This window comes from Hipposideros armiger, unplaced genomic scaffold (genome assembly GCF_001890085.2).
Source record: "Hipposideros armiger isolate ML-2016 unplaced genomic scaffold, ASM189008v1 scaffold_345, whole genome shotgun sequence".
NCBI classification, from domain to species: domain Eukaryota; kingdom Metazoa; phylum Chordata; class Mammalia; order Chiroptera; family Hipposideridae; genus Hipposideros; species Hipposideros armiger.
Window position 1 is genome coordinate 599,000 of NW_017731695.1, and position 16,344 is coordinate 615,343.

The following is a 16,344-nucleotide window of genomic DNA, read 5'->3' on the forward strand; positions in this document are numbered from 1 at the left end:
CCTGTTGGCCATCTGTATGTCCTCTTTAGAGAAATCTCTCTTCATATCTTCTGCCCATTTTTTTATTGGGTTTTTTTTTGGTGTTGAGTTGCATGAGTGTTTTATAAATTTTGGATATTAACCCCTTATCAGATATCTCGTTGACAAATGTCTTTTCTCATTCAGTAGGCTGCCTTTTTGTTTTATTGATGGTTTCCTTTGCTGTGAAAAACTTTTAAGTTCGATGCAATCCCATATTTTCATTTTTTCTTTTACTTCCCTTGCCCGTGGGGATATATCAGTAAAAATATTGCTCAGGGTAATGTCTGCAAATTTACTCCCTATATTTTCTTCTAGGAGTTTTATGGTTTCAGGTCTTACATTTAAGTCTTTAATCCATTTTGAATTTGTTCTTGTATATGGCATAAGTGGTTCAGTTTCATTTTTTTGCATGTGACATCACTCATTCTTGGAACATGAATCGTTCAACCTTTGGCTTTACATTGTATATTTGTGTCAAAGGTGTGTAAGACTCACTTTGTTGGATTTATGAATGAATCCGACTTACGTTCTCCTGGAACGGAACTCGTTCATAAGTTGGGGACTTACTGTATTATGTGTGTTGGTGTGGGCCTCTTTCAGTTCATCTTGTTTGGGAATCTCTATGCTTCCTGAGCTTGAATATCCATTTCCTTTGCCAGGTTAGGGAAGTTTCAGTCATTATTTTATAAAATAGATTTTCAATTCCTTGCTCTCTCCTCCTTCTGGTACCTCGATGATGCTGTTTGTACGTTTGATGTTGTCCCAGAAGCTTCTTAAACTGTTTTTTTTTTCCTTTTTGCTCTTTTGATTGGGTGTTTTCTGTTACTGTATCTTCTAAATTGCTGATTTGATCCTCTGCTTCATCTAATCTGTTGATTCCCTCTAATGTAGTCTTCATTTCTGTTACTGTAGTCTTTACTTCTGACTGGTTCATTTTTGTTTTCTATCTCCATTTTTATGTCTCCTACCTCTTTGTTGAAATTCTCCCTGAGATCATTGAGCATCCTTATAACCAGTGTTTGGAACTCTGCATTTGGTAGGTTGCTTGTCTCCATTCTTAGTTCTTTTTCTGGAGCTTTGTTCTTTTGAGACATTTCTTTGTCTCCCCATTTTGGCTGCCTGTGTTTGTTTGTATTAGGTAGGGCTGCTATGCCTCCCAGTCTTTAAGTAGGGTGGCCTTATGTAGTAGGTGTCCTATGAGAGAGATCCAATGGTTACCAGAGCTGGGTGTTCCAGGTGTGTCCCTTGTGTGGGTTATGTGTACCCTCCTGTTGTAGTTTAGCTTTAGTTGCTGTTTGCACATCAGTGAGAGGGACTGACCCTCAGGCTGATGACTACAGTGGAGAAGCTGTGGTACAATGGCTGACCTCCAGACCAGGGTTCGCTTTAGCGGGACTCTAGTACCTGCCCAGTATGCCCTTTGCGTGTATTGTCCTTGAAAGTGGCTGGGTGATGTTCCGGCTTGGTCCAAAGCTGGCCACCAGGTGTGCCAGCCGTGGAGCCTCCTGGGAGGCGATCTGCTGCAGGCCAAGTTTAGCTGCAGCCTGTGCACTTCTCTGGGCCACCTGGTATGAGCCACAAAGAAATCTGCAGATGGCCACCACTCGCAGTATGCTTGGAGGTGACCCAAGAGGCCAATCTGTGAAATGAGGTCGGCTGTCACTTGTGCCAGCATTTAGGGCAGCTCAGGCAGAAGTATGGGAGATGCCAAAGCCAGATGCTACTTGTTTGGGTTTTGTGAGATTTTATGAAATTTTTGGTTTTAGGAAAGTCCACAGCATAAGCTCAGGCATGTAGGTTGTACAAAAAAGCCACTGGAAACTGCTTGGGTGTGCCCAAAAGTTGGGTGGGGCAGACAAAAAAGTCATAGCCAGTTTGATGGAGACCCAGATATAGGGTCTGCCTGCATCTGCATGCTGGGAGGGGTGAAAGCTCAACAATGAAACAATGGCTTCCGCCAGCTCCTCCCTCTGGGAGAAAGCTGCCGCTCCAGTCCTCACTCTGAAGCCAGACAATTCAGTTTCTCTTTGTATTTCCCTGGTGCCTTTCGAGCTGCTGCCCTAGTGCTGGAGCTCAGAATGAGTCCGTCAGCGAGTAAGGCCGTGTGTGGCTCCTTTAAAAGAAGCATCTGGGAGTGCAACCGTCCCCAGTCTCAGCCACAATCTCTGTTGGTTTTCACAGCCAGGAGTTATGGGGTCTTCTCTCCCTGGCACTGGAACTCTGGGCTGGGGCCCCTCACTCCTCTGGGGAGGACCTCTATAGCTGGTATCCCTTCTGATTTTTAACAGTCACACGTGGGTGTGGGACCCATTCTGTGTCTCTGCCCCTTCTACCATTCTCCATGTGGCTTCTTCTATATGTCCTTAGTTGTAGGGCTTCAGTTTAGCTAAATTCAGGAGATTCTCAATGATGGCTGTTCTGAAGTTTAGTTCTAATTGATGTGGTTTTGAGAGGAGGTGAGCACAGCATTTACCTACTCTGCCATATTGACTGGAAATCCTCAGGAACATACTTTTGAAGGAGTGTATAACCCTGCATCTGCTAACTGTGCAACTTTTCTATCCATTTCCAGTGCCCCTCACCCTACCTAGCCAGTGGAGAGTGAAGTTACTAACTCACATACCACATAGAAATATTCCCTAACTGGCCCAGTAGGCCCCAGAATGCCATCTGTTGTCAAAAGCTACAACAGGAACTGCTACATCATCAACCTACTGATCATAACTAAGTCTCAGGGAGTTTATATCATAAACAGTAATAACTATTACTTGGAGGAAAGCCATAAAATTCGGGGATGGTTTTTAATATAGAAAATGATATATTTCCCTTTAAAAAGGCAGTTAGAAAATAAATCTTAGCACACAGAAGTTAAAGCAACTATTAAAAAGTAATCAAAAAAGTACAAAACTTAAAAAATAAACTATTGTTTAAAAGTAAAGACAAAACAAAACTGGAATTAACCTCAGAAAGTCATCTAAGGCTCCCTTAGCCTTCATACTAATTCTAATAAGGACTCCTCACAGGAACCTAATCGTGAAGGTTTACCATAATGCCATACTTCCAACCCCTTGCCCAGATTAAAAGCAAAAAGGGAAAGACTCATATTCATAAGTCGATGGAAGCAATAATTACAGTAGACATAAATCCAATAGATAACTTCAGAACTAGTTATTTTATTCTGGTGAAAAAAAGGAGCAGTTAGCAAATGAAAAGTTATCTCCCCAGTAAGATACCACATACATAAAGTAATGGACTTTAAAGCATATGACAGGAATGTAACACACAGGACCATCAATTTGGTTCTTGTTCCTCAAAAATGAATCTTCCTGAAGCATTGCTCGCAGAAACATTTCTCTTGCTGCTAGAGCTACAATTCAGAACCCAGGCTCCAGGCCAGGAAGTAGAGGGACAGTTTCTCTGGTTAGTTGCTTTCAATATCTCAATCTTCAAGCAAGTAATTAGGGTTAACTACCAAGTAGGGATCTTCTTCATAGTTCTCACTTCCTTCTGTGGAGCCTTTCAATCCAGCTTGGGTGAGCTCAATTAGAACATGATCCTGGTGAGACACAAACATTCGTTCTCAGGTCTCCAGCAGTATTATAAAAATGCCCAGATACACAGGACTTGACCCTTCTTCTGAGTGCTTGCTACTAGCAATTTCTTTCATTTTCCCCTCCAGAAACTCCCAAGAAAAAGGGCTATAGCTTAAAATCATTATCAAGGTTCTGCTAAACCCCATTCCCTATAGGGGGTAGACTTTTTGACACCATAAACCTCCTTTGAAAAATTAATAAATATATAAGTAAGCTCAACAGACATTGTGATTTTATTAAAATTCCCTGGTGTATTATATCAAGTACGTGTAAATATAATTTCAAAAAAGAGAACATAATGCATGAATTTTAAATTATTTAAAATTCTCATAAATATGTTCATCATTCTGTTTATCACTCTGGTGTTTACTTTCACTTAGTATTATGCTAATTTTAATTACTGGCCACTGAACTCTTTCATTTACCATCCATTCATCTAGAAGTGGAATCTAAAGATAATGAACATGAAACAAAATTTCATTCTTATCTATGAGCTAATAAATAAAAGAACATGCCATGTGGCTCAAAAATCTTGTTAAGATTTCAAGCCTATGATGTACCTATAAGTCAGTCTAAAATGTCCACAAATGAGAACTCTTAGCCAATCTCATATAGAGAAACTCAGGAAATAGTAATTTCATCTTAAGAAGGTGTGGCAAAGTCTCACAGAAGGACCACTAATGCCACTAAGAGGGACTGGACACTTTCAAGCATTCTATGTACTAATGTACCCTCACAGGAAGAACACTTCATCAGCACAGTACAAGTTCTGTAGTCTTTTCTTTTGAGTTAGCTCAGGCAATGAGTCAAACTTCAAAAAGTAATACCAGTTGAGATCAGTTAATTTCACAATGCGTCCCAATGTGGATTTCTAGCACAGGTCATTTTATCTTACACTGATCCCTGGAGGCACTAGCGAGGGAAGGGCTGGTCTGGTGCAAATACAATGCCTACCGCTAGAAGTTCACAAATAGACAGCTGGTTACATACATCTGAAGTTTAGAGGAGAGGTTGAGAGCTGGAGATATAAATCTGGGAGTCATCGGCAGCTGGGTTTAAATTCAGACCCAAATGAGATCACTTAGGTAGTAAATGTAAATAGAAAAGAGGTCTGAGGACTGAGCACAGTACTCTATTTAAAAAGTGACGAAAAAGGTTCAGAAAAAAAGTGACTAAGAGGTAATAACCAGTGAGACAGGAGACGAACCAGGAGAATATGTTGACTCAGAAGCCAAGTAAACATGGTATTTCTAGAAGGAGTGATCAACTGTGACAAAATGCTGCTGACAGGTTAAATACTGAGAATGGCCAATTGATTCGAGTAGAGAAAGTATGTGTGAAATGGTCCTTTAAGAGAGCAGGAGAATGAATTGACTAGGGAAAAATAATAGCATTGAGCAGTGCTACTGTGAGGTCGATAAGATAGAAGAATTATCTACTTGAGATATGTGGTCATGAATTTAAGTAAGAATGTGCACATGGTTGTATGTGCCCAGATACTTTTAACTGCTTAGATATAGGTACAGAAAAAGGATTAAATTTAACCAAGGCTGGGGTTTTGCCAAGCAAGTAAAACAAACAGTGAATAAAGCTGAAAGTAAAAGAAAAGAATGACTGGGATGGATCATAGAATGTAAGCTGGGCAATGGAGGTAAGGGTATGAGGAAGATGAAATGTAGAAAACAGGTTAATAGTGGTCAGGATATTTGAAGATTTCTGGTAATGGTAGTAGAAAGATTGAAACCACTCAAATAAGACCCTAAATCTACCTCCCCAGATTTAACTTATATTCTGCTTCTTCTAGCAGGAAGTAAGTCAGTTAATTGCTGTTAACTTTTACAACTCACAATTCTTACTAGACCCCAATGATTCAAAATAAATGAATATCTAACGAACATACACAGATATGAGGTGTGATCTCCCTCCCTCATTAATACCCAAGCAAGCAAAGTTCTATACATACATAGTGGATGAGTCGATAAATGACTTTCTCTATGATTCTCTTTTTATTTATAAGTTCCTCTTCAGAATCTATTTCTGATTCAATTTCTTTCAAGTACCAGTTAACAAGCTCACTCCTCTTTAATGCAGACTCATCCTCTTCTGCAACAAAAAATACATTTTAAAAGGATTAAATTATCTTTCTAGCAAACTGTATTATCAGTCCTTGGGGTTTGCATACACAAGATAATGTACTGACTAGATAACCATGAACCAGTCAGAAAGTGCATCTGCTGAAATAAGGTTTGCAATGTTCTAGCACAGGGGTCGGCAAACTGTGGCTCACAAGCTGCAGGAAAGTAAAATTGAAAATGAAAATAAAACTATCATAGTTTCATTTATAAAAACTTTAAAGGATATTATTCACATAATGGTGATTATGTAAAAATATATTTATGGCTCTCGAATAATTTTTAAATTGTTGTGAGACACAGGATTGGATCTTCCAGGGGTCGGCAACGTTTTGAGACGGAACGTACAAAGAGCTGCATGTGGCTTGCGAGCTGCAGTTTGCCGACCCCTGTACTAACACTAACATAAGCCTGAAATAACTTGTCATATTACTTGTATTAAAGTATGTCTGACTTGATCCTGTTGAAGAGAAAAATCAAATTAAATAGAGATATAAGAAACAAGTTTCTTAAAGCTACTAAGATTTCAGAGTATGAAGGTGTTTCCTTCACCTTCTTATGCTTCATCTATGAGAATGTTTGCCAATAACAATTGAAGCATAAACTAGGAAAGAAACAACAGCAAGCAAAACTTCTTAAATATAACTTTTCCTCTTTGGAAAAAGGAAGACTATGGAATTGAGGTCAGCTGAGAAGTAAAATCCATAGGCATTTACTCAAAATAAAAAATTAACAATTTATTCCAGCAAGGTCTATCCATACTGACTGAACTGTCTGCTTCTTGGAGTCCAAAGGAGAACTCTAAATTCACATAGTTGGAACCTGTGTAATAACTATCATAGAAATACAGTATAATAAAAGAAAATTCTACTTAGTCTTGATTCTAGCAATTGCTAATAAAACGCAATGTTAAAATAAGATTCTAGATGTACTGATAATAATGCCTCTGAAGTTTTATTATGGCGTATAGCAAGCATTTAAGATCATTGATAGGTTCCGCAACTTTAAGCAAAATGACATATTATATAATGAAACCAATTTTACCATAGGCTAATCAAGAGAAACAAGAGCTAAAGATCCTACGGCATCTTATCAATGTTATACCTAAACGACATTATTTGAGGACCTGCTGTTTAAAACTTCAGTGGTTTGTCCAAATGTTTCTTGGTAAGTGACTTCCTTGGTTTAAAGTAGTGCTCTCTGTGCTGGACTAAAGAACAGTTGTCTACCTGCAGATTGAGAATAACTTACTTGGCTGGGTGAACAGTGTCTGTTTTTTGTTTTTTGGTTTTTTTTTAAGGAAAAGAAGAAAACCTAGTAGAATTTATCTGTGGAATGCAGTGTCTGGGTGCTAATCATATCTTTGCCCCATCAATGGTCTGCCATGTTTAAAACTTAGTTGCACAAGGGAGAAAGGGAATAATAATGAAGTACAAATGTGAACACAGAATATGTGAGCTCCAAATCCTTTTATGTGAGGAATGGAACAAAAATCTGTTTGTCCCAGGGGCCTCTTTACTGCCTTCTCTCCTCCCTCCCACTGGTCCATAGTTCTCAGGGAAATGAGGGCAGAAATTACAGGGCTCAAATTTTTAGTAAAGCTGAGACAATTTCTGGTGTTCTTTTACTCACCTAAGACACTGTGATGACAGAATCTGAAAGCCAGCATATTGTAACTTTTAAATAAGAACTACCTGATGATTAACCACCAAATTAAAGTTTTAAGCTTGATTCCTTTATTTCATCATTTTTCCTTCTGCCTTGTGGCTAACTATAGGTTGATAAAACTTGGAATAGCATGGTAAAGTAGTTACGGATAGGAAATGTACTAGTGTCCAGGTATCACACTTTATGCAGAAGTGAGGGTTTTACTTCATTTCTAGTCTGGAATGTACTTGTGCTGACAGAATATTTTAAGTTCAATTACTTGCCTATGAAATATAAATACCCTAGGAGTTTATACATTTTAAATAAAGCTATTGTAAGGAATAGTGATTTTGCCTCTGTAGAAACACTTAAATGCGTATATATTATCAAACCTCAAATTATGCTTTAAAACTTAAAATTGGCCAAGAACATTACTAATAATCCATAAAGCTTTGTCTGACAACGAACTTGTGGGGAAATGTCCTAGCTGGTAGATATGCTGATACCTGCAGATTTTTGCCAGTGAGCTTGTCTAAAAATTTATCATCTCTTCTGACCAAACACAATTTTTAGCAATCAGAAGTGGTTTATGTGAACACAGCTCATGTAAACGACTGGGTATATGAGCAACACTAGGTACAGCCTCACCTTCTTCCATCTTTCTGAGGTGAAGCACAATCAGGTTGGAGATTCGGCAGTATTCGGAGAAGCCCAGCTTTAAGGAGGCTTTGGGCACAGAATCTTGGTTTATGTCTTCACTGTGGCCGTTGATTTCATTCACAGGAGCCGGGCTGTCAGCATGACCTAAGTGAAACATCAACCGCCTGAATCTTATTCCTGTGTCTCCAACACTCCCTTATCAAATGTTTATAAATATACTACCTGTATTTTAATACTAATTTCAAAACAAGCCCATAGGTATACTCAGTATTTAATAATTTTACAAATAAAAATTAAAAGCAAAATTGTAAATGCTACTAGTGAAGACAAACTAATTTGGAAGGAATGGGAAGGATGAGAGGTATAGATTTCATAATATAAAAGTGCATTTGCAATATCATATACAAAATTTTAAATTCTGATATTTTTCAGTTTTAATATACTCAGGAAAATGTTTTTAATTCAAAAGCAAAAGAACAATACAAATAAGGCTGGGGAAGTAGGAGGTGTGATCAAACTATACGGTGAAAGTTTAAATTAAAAAAATTTTATTACAGCAAAAGACACATTGCCACTAATCCCCCGCAAAATACTCTCCCTCACTTTGAACACACTTATCCCATCATTAGTGCCACTTTCTGAAGCAGTTCTGAAAGTCCTCTTTCAAGAGTGTCTTTACTTCATCCTCCATCAAGTGAGGGGGAGTATTTTGAGGAGGATTAATAGCAATGTGTTTTACTGTAATAATTTATTTAAACGTTCACTGTATCTTTTGATACAGTATCTTTGACCTCATAAGTCCACTATCACCATTTTGGTGTATTTTGTCTTTTAAGCACATATATTTTATATCAACGAATTGAATTTTAACTTGTAAACAGTTCCTACGATTCAATATCCATTTTTCCCCTTTTGCTACATACATCAACTAGTGCACTTTTACCATGACATCTCAGAGAACATTCTGGTCCCTAATTCCAGAACAGTCATATGGACAAACATCTCACCATTGATGCCATCTGGACCCTCATCTACCTCCATCTGGGCCTCTTCTTCTTGATCTAGATTGACATCAGGTGTTTCTACACGGATTATTGATTTGTTCAGTAACCTGAAAGCTTCCTTCACATGTTTAGGCTGGACCTAAACCAATCAAGATGAGGTAAATTGGTAAGTCAATCCACCTTGATATACCAAACAGATTTTCTCCATATGAAATTACAGTGGTATTTTGGTTTTCTCACACTTTCCCTCTCACACACGTAAAATATGAGATAGTTCCACAAATTCACTGGGATGGCTAAAAACACCAACAATATCAATCGAGTGTTGGAAAGAATACAGAACAACTTTCATTCACTGCTGGTGGGAATATAAATTGATACAACTGTATGAAAAACTGTTTCGGCAGTCTTTACTGAACTTTACACATGTACAACCTATGACCCAACAATTCCACTCCTAGGTATATATACCCAACAGAAATGTACACACATATATATCATATGGACCAAAAGACATGTATATCCCATAAGAACCCAAACTGGAAACTATCTAAATGTCCCTTAACAGAAGAATGGGTGAATCATTGTGATATATTCATTGATAAAATTATCATACAGCAATGAAAACAGACAAACTACGGCTATGCAAATTACAGATGATTCTCTTATAGGGTTAATGGTGTACGAAAGAAACCAGATATGAGGGAAAACGTATTCTATGACTGCACTTATATAAACTGTAGAAGCAGGAAAAAACAAATTAAAGGTGATAGAAGTCATAAATCAGAATGGTTATCCTTAACTGAATATTAACAAACTATTAAACAACTCTTAGAAGTTGTTTAAAACCAACTCATGAAGAGATAGAAAATCTAAACAAGACTGATTTTCATGGAAGAAATTAAGAACCACGCACCAAAATTATACCAGATTCAGAGGGTTTTACTTGAGAATTCTTATTATAAAACCGAAGATAATTTCAACATAATACAAAGCTGTTTTAGAAGGAAAAAGGGGAAAACTTCCAAAATTTTTTCATAAAATAACCATGGTACCAAAACAAAGGCTGCAAAAACAAGCAAAAACACCTAGAGACCAATTTCATTTATGACTATTGCTTTAAAAATTCTAAATAACAGCAAATAGAAGCCAGCTGCATTAAAAGACCAAGTAGGATTTATTCCAGAAATTCAAGGATAGCTTGATATTAGGAAAGTCTGTAAGTTTATTTTCTGCATTAATAGATCAAGGAGAAAAAAATCATGATTAACTTTATAGACACGAAAAAGACATCTGGTAAAACAATCTTCTGGCTAAAAATATTCAAGATAGGAATAATAAATATATATATTTTCTACTGATAAAAACATATCTCAGTCACAGAAGCCAAGAAAAAGATGGCCCAATATTATCATTATTACACACTGTACTGCAATTGCAAAAGCCAAAGTAAATTAGCGAAGAAAAAGGGAAAAGATTAAAATAAAGTTTATTTTTCATTAAGACCGGAAAGCAAATCATATGCTGTATCATTTGCAAACAAGAACAGTATCTGGAAAATCAAGAGATTCAATTTAACAACTACTACAAACAATAAAAGATGTCAGTAAGGTATAAAATTAGCATACAGAAATCAATACTTGATATATATAAACAACAATGACCAGTTAAAAGATAAAATTTGGGGCCAGATGGACTCATGTCTTGTTAGGGAGACCACTTCATGGACAGTGTAGAGGCCTGACCACTGAACTGTACATATGAAGCTGCCATTGAATAATATTATATGTGAACTATAATTTAATATATATATAGTCACAAGATGTAGAGTACAGTGTGGGGAGTGGAGTAAATGGAATTGTAATAAATATGTATAATATCGGGGGTAGGGGGAACGGTGGATTGGGGGAGGGGGTTGTGACTTTGTGAGGGGTGAAAAGCCTAACTATTGCATTGTTTTGCACACCTAAAAAAAAAAAAATTCCACCTTCAATACTCAAAAGAAGGACAAAATATCAAAAAATAAATTCAGTAAGAAACATGCAAAAACTATATTAAGTTTAAAATCTACTGAATGAAACAAAAGAAGGCTTAAGTGGAAAGATACTGATGGCTGTGGCAGTCATCAGTACTGCTCACAAATGTTTGCTTCTCTCATTCTAGGAAATCGGCAGAAAGGCACATTTTTATTCACTTGAATTTAGGCATGACCATGTTAATTTCTCTGACCAATGAAATGTGAGCAGCAGTGCTATGTCATTTCTAGATAGAAGGTTAAGAGAAAACACATGAGTCACTTTTTTTCTCTCTCTACCTTCTGTGATCATAGAAGCATATGAGGTCTGTCAATTAAGTTTGTGAGCTTATTGCAACGATGTTGCTAAACCTTTTTTGGTATCAGAGGGGGTTATTCATTATAAATGTGTACCAATTAGACAAACAGTTAACCAAGTTTACTATTTGGAAGTGCTGAAAAGACTGCATGAAAAAGATGAAACTGACCTGAACTTTTTGCCAACCATTCATGGCTCTTGCATTACAATGCACCAGCTCACATGGCACTATCTTGAGGGAGTTTTTAGCCAGTAAATAAATAACTGTATTGGAACACCCTCCCTATTCACCTGATCTGGCCTCCAATGACTTCTTTCTTTACCCGAAGATAAAGGAAATATTGAAAGGAAGACATTTTGATGACATTCAGGACATCAAGGGTAATTAATACGACAACAGCTCTGATGGCCATTCTAGAAAAAGAGTTCCAAAATTGCTTTGATGAGTGGACTAGGTATTGGTGTCAATGAATAACTTTGAAGGTAATCATAGTGATATTCAGCAATGAGGTATGTAGCACTTTGTTTTAGGATGAGTTCGTGAACTTAATTGTCCAACCTCATATGTCAAGAAAGAGCTTTCTATCAGCCTGAATCTCTGAGTGACATGCCTTGTTGACATAAACATGTAGCATGAGTAAAAAATTTCTGTTTAAAACTGCTAAGATTTTTACAGCAGCATAACCTAGATTCTAACTGCTATACTGTTTTCTTTGATAGGAAAAAAACATCATCAAGCTGTCAGTTCTCCCTACTAATAAATTTAACGTGCTTTCAATAAAAATATTGATAATTATTTTTAAAAACTAAGTCAGCTGATTAAGTTCACAACAACCAAAAAGGAATAATGCAATGTAATTAGCTGTACATTTAAAATATAAAGCACCATTGAGTAAAATATTGAGGTACTAATGCAAGAGGAGGACAGACAAGTGGAACAGAACAGAAAGTCCAGAAAGAGATCCTAACAAATCCAAGAATTTAATATATAGTAAAGGCACACCAAACCAGGGTGGAAAAGATGAATTGTTCAATAAGTGGCTTTGGAAAAACTAGGAAACTAGCTGAAAAAGAATCAAGTGATTCATACCTTACATCTTACAGTGGAATAAATACCAACTGTTTGAAAGATTTAAGTACAAACAATGAAGCCATATAAGTGCCTGAGGAAATCCTGAGAGAATTCTTTTATAATCTTAGAGAGGGGAAGGACTAATAAAACAATAAATAAAAAGTGGACAGAGAATATGATCATAAAGAGATAGAAAAGCTCTTAAATATATACATGCTCAATTTCACTCTGAAAATATATTTGTGTATATATGCATATATATGTGTTTACTTTCATATCCTGTGCATTTGCTGCCTATTTAAAGACCAAGAAAAAAAGAAAGAAAAATCTATTAAAGATTCCCAAGACACACATTGGTTCAATTAAATTCAGGAAACATCACAATGGGGGAAAAGAAAAGAAAGGTACAATTGTTAGCATGGTTTAAGATTCCCTTCCACCACAACCTATTCCTTTTCTGGATTCTGCTATGTTCCACCAGATACCCTAGGCTCTTGCTAAACTTTCCACTCTCACTCATTTTAAAAATGCCTATCAAAATTCTACACACCTTTCAGTAATCAGGTTTAAATGCTGGCACCTCCCTAAACCCTCCTCATTCTTTAGGTAAGAGTTATTGATCTCTTTGCTGGTGACACTCTATCATAATACCACCCTCTTACATTTCATACGCTTAATAAAATATGTCTTGTTCTACCACATTATCAGCAATGGAAGGCAGGGAGGGGTTCTAATTCATCTCTTATCCCACCAAGATGTACATTAAATGTCAGGTCAATCAAAGAATGAGCTAGTGTGAAAGTACTTTGTAAACAGTGAAGTACCCTATCAGGGAACTTGAAAAATTAAAAAAGCCAAAAAAATGAATCTATGGAATAGAAATTGGTGATTGAAATCATAACAGTGGTCACTTCTGAGGAAGAGGGCTAAGACTAAAAAAGGGAACTTTCAGGGATAGAAATGTTCTTTATCTTGAGAGGGGTGGTCACAAGGGTATATATAAAAGTCAGAGCTATACATTTCTGCTATGTAAATTATTCCTCAATCACAGTATTTAAAAAAAAGCCACTTTTTTCAAACAAAATCTTATATTGTCTAATATATCAAGCTAGGTAAAAGCAGGGTGGCTTTGCTGAAGCACAGATGAGGGCTTGAATGCCCTTCCATACTGCTTACCATTTACTCCCTAAATATCCACTGACATGTACCTGTAGAACCCTGGGCTCAAAGAATAGTTTAAGAACCCTGCATTACACATACCCATTTGAGGCCAGGGACTACATTATTATATCTGTATCCCCAGCCCAGAGGCCTAGTGCGTTGTAGGGTTTAAATAAAATTTTCTTGAATGAATGGCATTAACGGTAATTCACCTCTACGTGTACTCTATGATCTATGGCATGATTACTTCATTACTATTAATCTAATACTCAATAATTAATACTTGACAACAACCTTCTTCAAGGGAGAAATCCCAAGGACATGTATCCTATGAGCACTCAGCAGTTATATAAAAATAAACTTGCAGCAAATGCTAGCATATTCCATACCAGAGAAAAACATGCTTATAAGCTAACAAATCAATTTCTCTTCCCACCCGTGATGTTAAAGTGACTTTGATACCTCATCACAGCAGTGCATTCGAGCCATTGCCTCAGAGAGACGGATCATGCTCTCCAGCTGTCGCACGGTAATCCTCCACGAAGATCTGGTTACTCCAGAACCATCCCTCTGGCGGAGACGTTTATACTGTTCCACGATAAAGTCCTCCGACTCTCTGGAAATCTGTTCCAGAACATCACTGAAGTCAGAGCATTTCTACTCCATGGGAGCTGTGTTAAATACAGGGTTAAGAGCCTTCCAGGTGGAGACACTTTGGGGAAGTGAGAAAGTCAAAACTCTGAAGCTAATGACAAGGAATTCGTACTGAAATGCTTTTCAACAGAAAACGAATACTCAGGAGGCCTGTGAATTTCATGTATTAATTTAATGAACAAGAAAGTAGCACAATTAGTATTTAAGCAAATGACCATTTCTAAGATATGTAACAAGCTGAAGCAATGGAATAGTATGTACTGTCTTTCCACCCAAGATGCCAGAGCTCATTAAACAAATGAATGCTCAGGCGCTATTCTTGAAGCTCAGTTAATTAACTCATGCTGTCTTTGGAAAAGACACACACACACGTATCAACTATTTCAGTAAATCTTATTATTTGTTGAATAACAACAAAGTGAGGCATACTAAAGAATCCTCCGTTTTTCAGAGCAAGGAACTCAGTGTATTAACGAAGCATGCCAAGGTCACACAGGGACTGGTATACAGTCATGGAGAACAAATGTCTCTTTACAAAAAAGCGACCTATAACCCTTAGTTTTTAAATGATTAAGCTTCATTTGGGACAGTGAGTGTCAATCCCAACATTACGAATAATCAAGTGAAGATGGAGAATTAAAACATAAGGATAACTCCTCCCAAAAGTCAAGCCAGCAATAGTGTAAAAACCTAGAATCAACCAGAATCAAATAAATTTGTTTTTCGTATTCTAGTTTAGGGAATGACAAATAAAACAGATGCATTATGGAAGTTTATTTTAAAAATAAATGTCCAAGTGGTATCCTGGATCCAGTGCAGATTCAACCCAATGAACTACATCAATTACTGTAAAATAGTAATCCATGTTCATTCACAATTACCTAGAGAATTTCAAGTTTTTTCTCAGAGAAAGATTCAAGAGCATCCAGTAGACTACTGATTTAAGCACATAGATAACTTTATGCTTTATAGGAATGCTTGAAACAAAAGGATGTCCTACTTTATTGGGTTATTCAAACTCTTCACCCTTAAAAACTTTTTATTAGTAGCTAACAAAAAAAATGGAATTGTTCAGATATGTTTAAAATTCCCTTTTTTCAACTCTCTGAAGAAACAAACTATTCTAAAAATATAAACAAAAAAAGCAACCAACCAAACCAACCTTAAAAAAAGAAATTGCCAAACAAGTCCAGGTTCAATGCCACATTAATATACCCACTATGCCCTCCCCATTCCAATACAAAAACGGCAGGTTACCTTTGGTTTAAACTGTCTTGCAAAGAGAAGATACCTCCTGATATCATCAAGGGAATAGACACGATCAATTGAATCCTCAATTCTTGAATGCAAGTCTACTATACGTCTGGCAATAGCATAATCTGTAACCTAATTCAAAACAAAGAAACCACTTTGATCAGTCACAGCAGGCATTAAGAAATTATTTATAGCTAAAAACAAGCTTTAATATGCCATTGAAAGATGTATTCATAGGTGCAAAGTTTGGTACCAGTTTCATTTAAAACCAAGTTTGAATGTATACCCTTGTCTCACTCCAAGGAGATTCCTGAAGGAATTAACTGATTTTAATAACAATAGCAGGACAAAGATTTCTAGGTCCCTCAGTATATGTCAGGCGCTATTACCTTAAGCATGTCTAGAAATATCTACTCATACAGCTCTCATAAAAACCTCATTAGGTAGGTAATTATTGTCCCTACTTTACAGGTGAATAAACTGAGGCCTTGAGAGGTTAAAGAACTTGTTCAACATCACAGTAAGTAATGGAGCCAGGATTTGAACAGTCTAGCTTCAGAGTCTGTGCTCTTAGCCACTACATTATATTGCCACTTGTTAATATATGAATATAATCATCACAGAATTATTAACATTGAGAAAACTAAAATTATAAAAAATATGCAATTTACTCTAAAATAGTACAGAAAAAACCATGTAGATGGAAAGAGAGCAAATGATACAGCAAAAGGGGCAACATGTTAATATGTGACAAGAATAAAGGTTATGTCACATGCAATATTCTATTTCTTGCAACTTTTTTTTTTTTTTTAA

At 36.6% G+C, this 16,344-nt stretch overlaps 1 protein-coding gene across 2 annotated transcripts in view; it reads right to left on the minus strand.

Annotated features, from left to right (window-relative positions):
* Positions 1–3,183: 3,183 nt before the first annotated feature.
* Positions 3,184–16,344, minus strand: part of MCM6 (minichromosome maintenance complex component 6) — a 37,762-nt gene continuing 24,601 nt past the window's right edge. For both annotated transcript variants that reach the window (XM_019661337.1, XM_019661338.1), the window contains 6 exons: positions 15,535–15,663; positions 14,086–14,247; positions 9,061–9,196; positions 8,042–8,197; positions 5,578–5,717; positions 3,184–3,577 (listed from right to left, as the gene is read on the minus strand). In XM_019661337.1, coding sequence (XP_019516882.1) covers positions 3,461–3,577; positions 5,578–5,717; positions 8,042–8,197; positions 9,061–9,196; positions 14,086–14,247; positions 15,535–15,663 — 840 coding nt within the window. In that variant the 3' untranslated portion in view covers positions 3,184–3,460. The remainder of the gene's footprint in view (positions 3,578–5,577; positions 5,718–8,041; positions 8,198–9,060; positions 9,197–14,085; positions 14,248–15,534; positions 15,664–16,344) is intronic.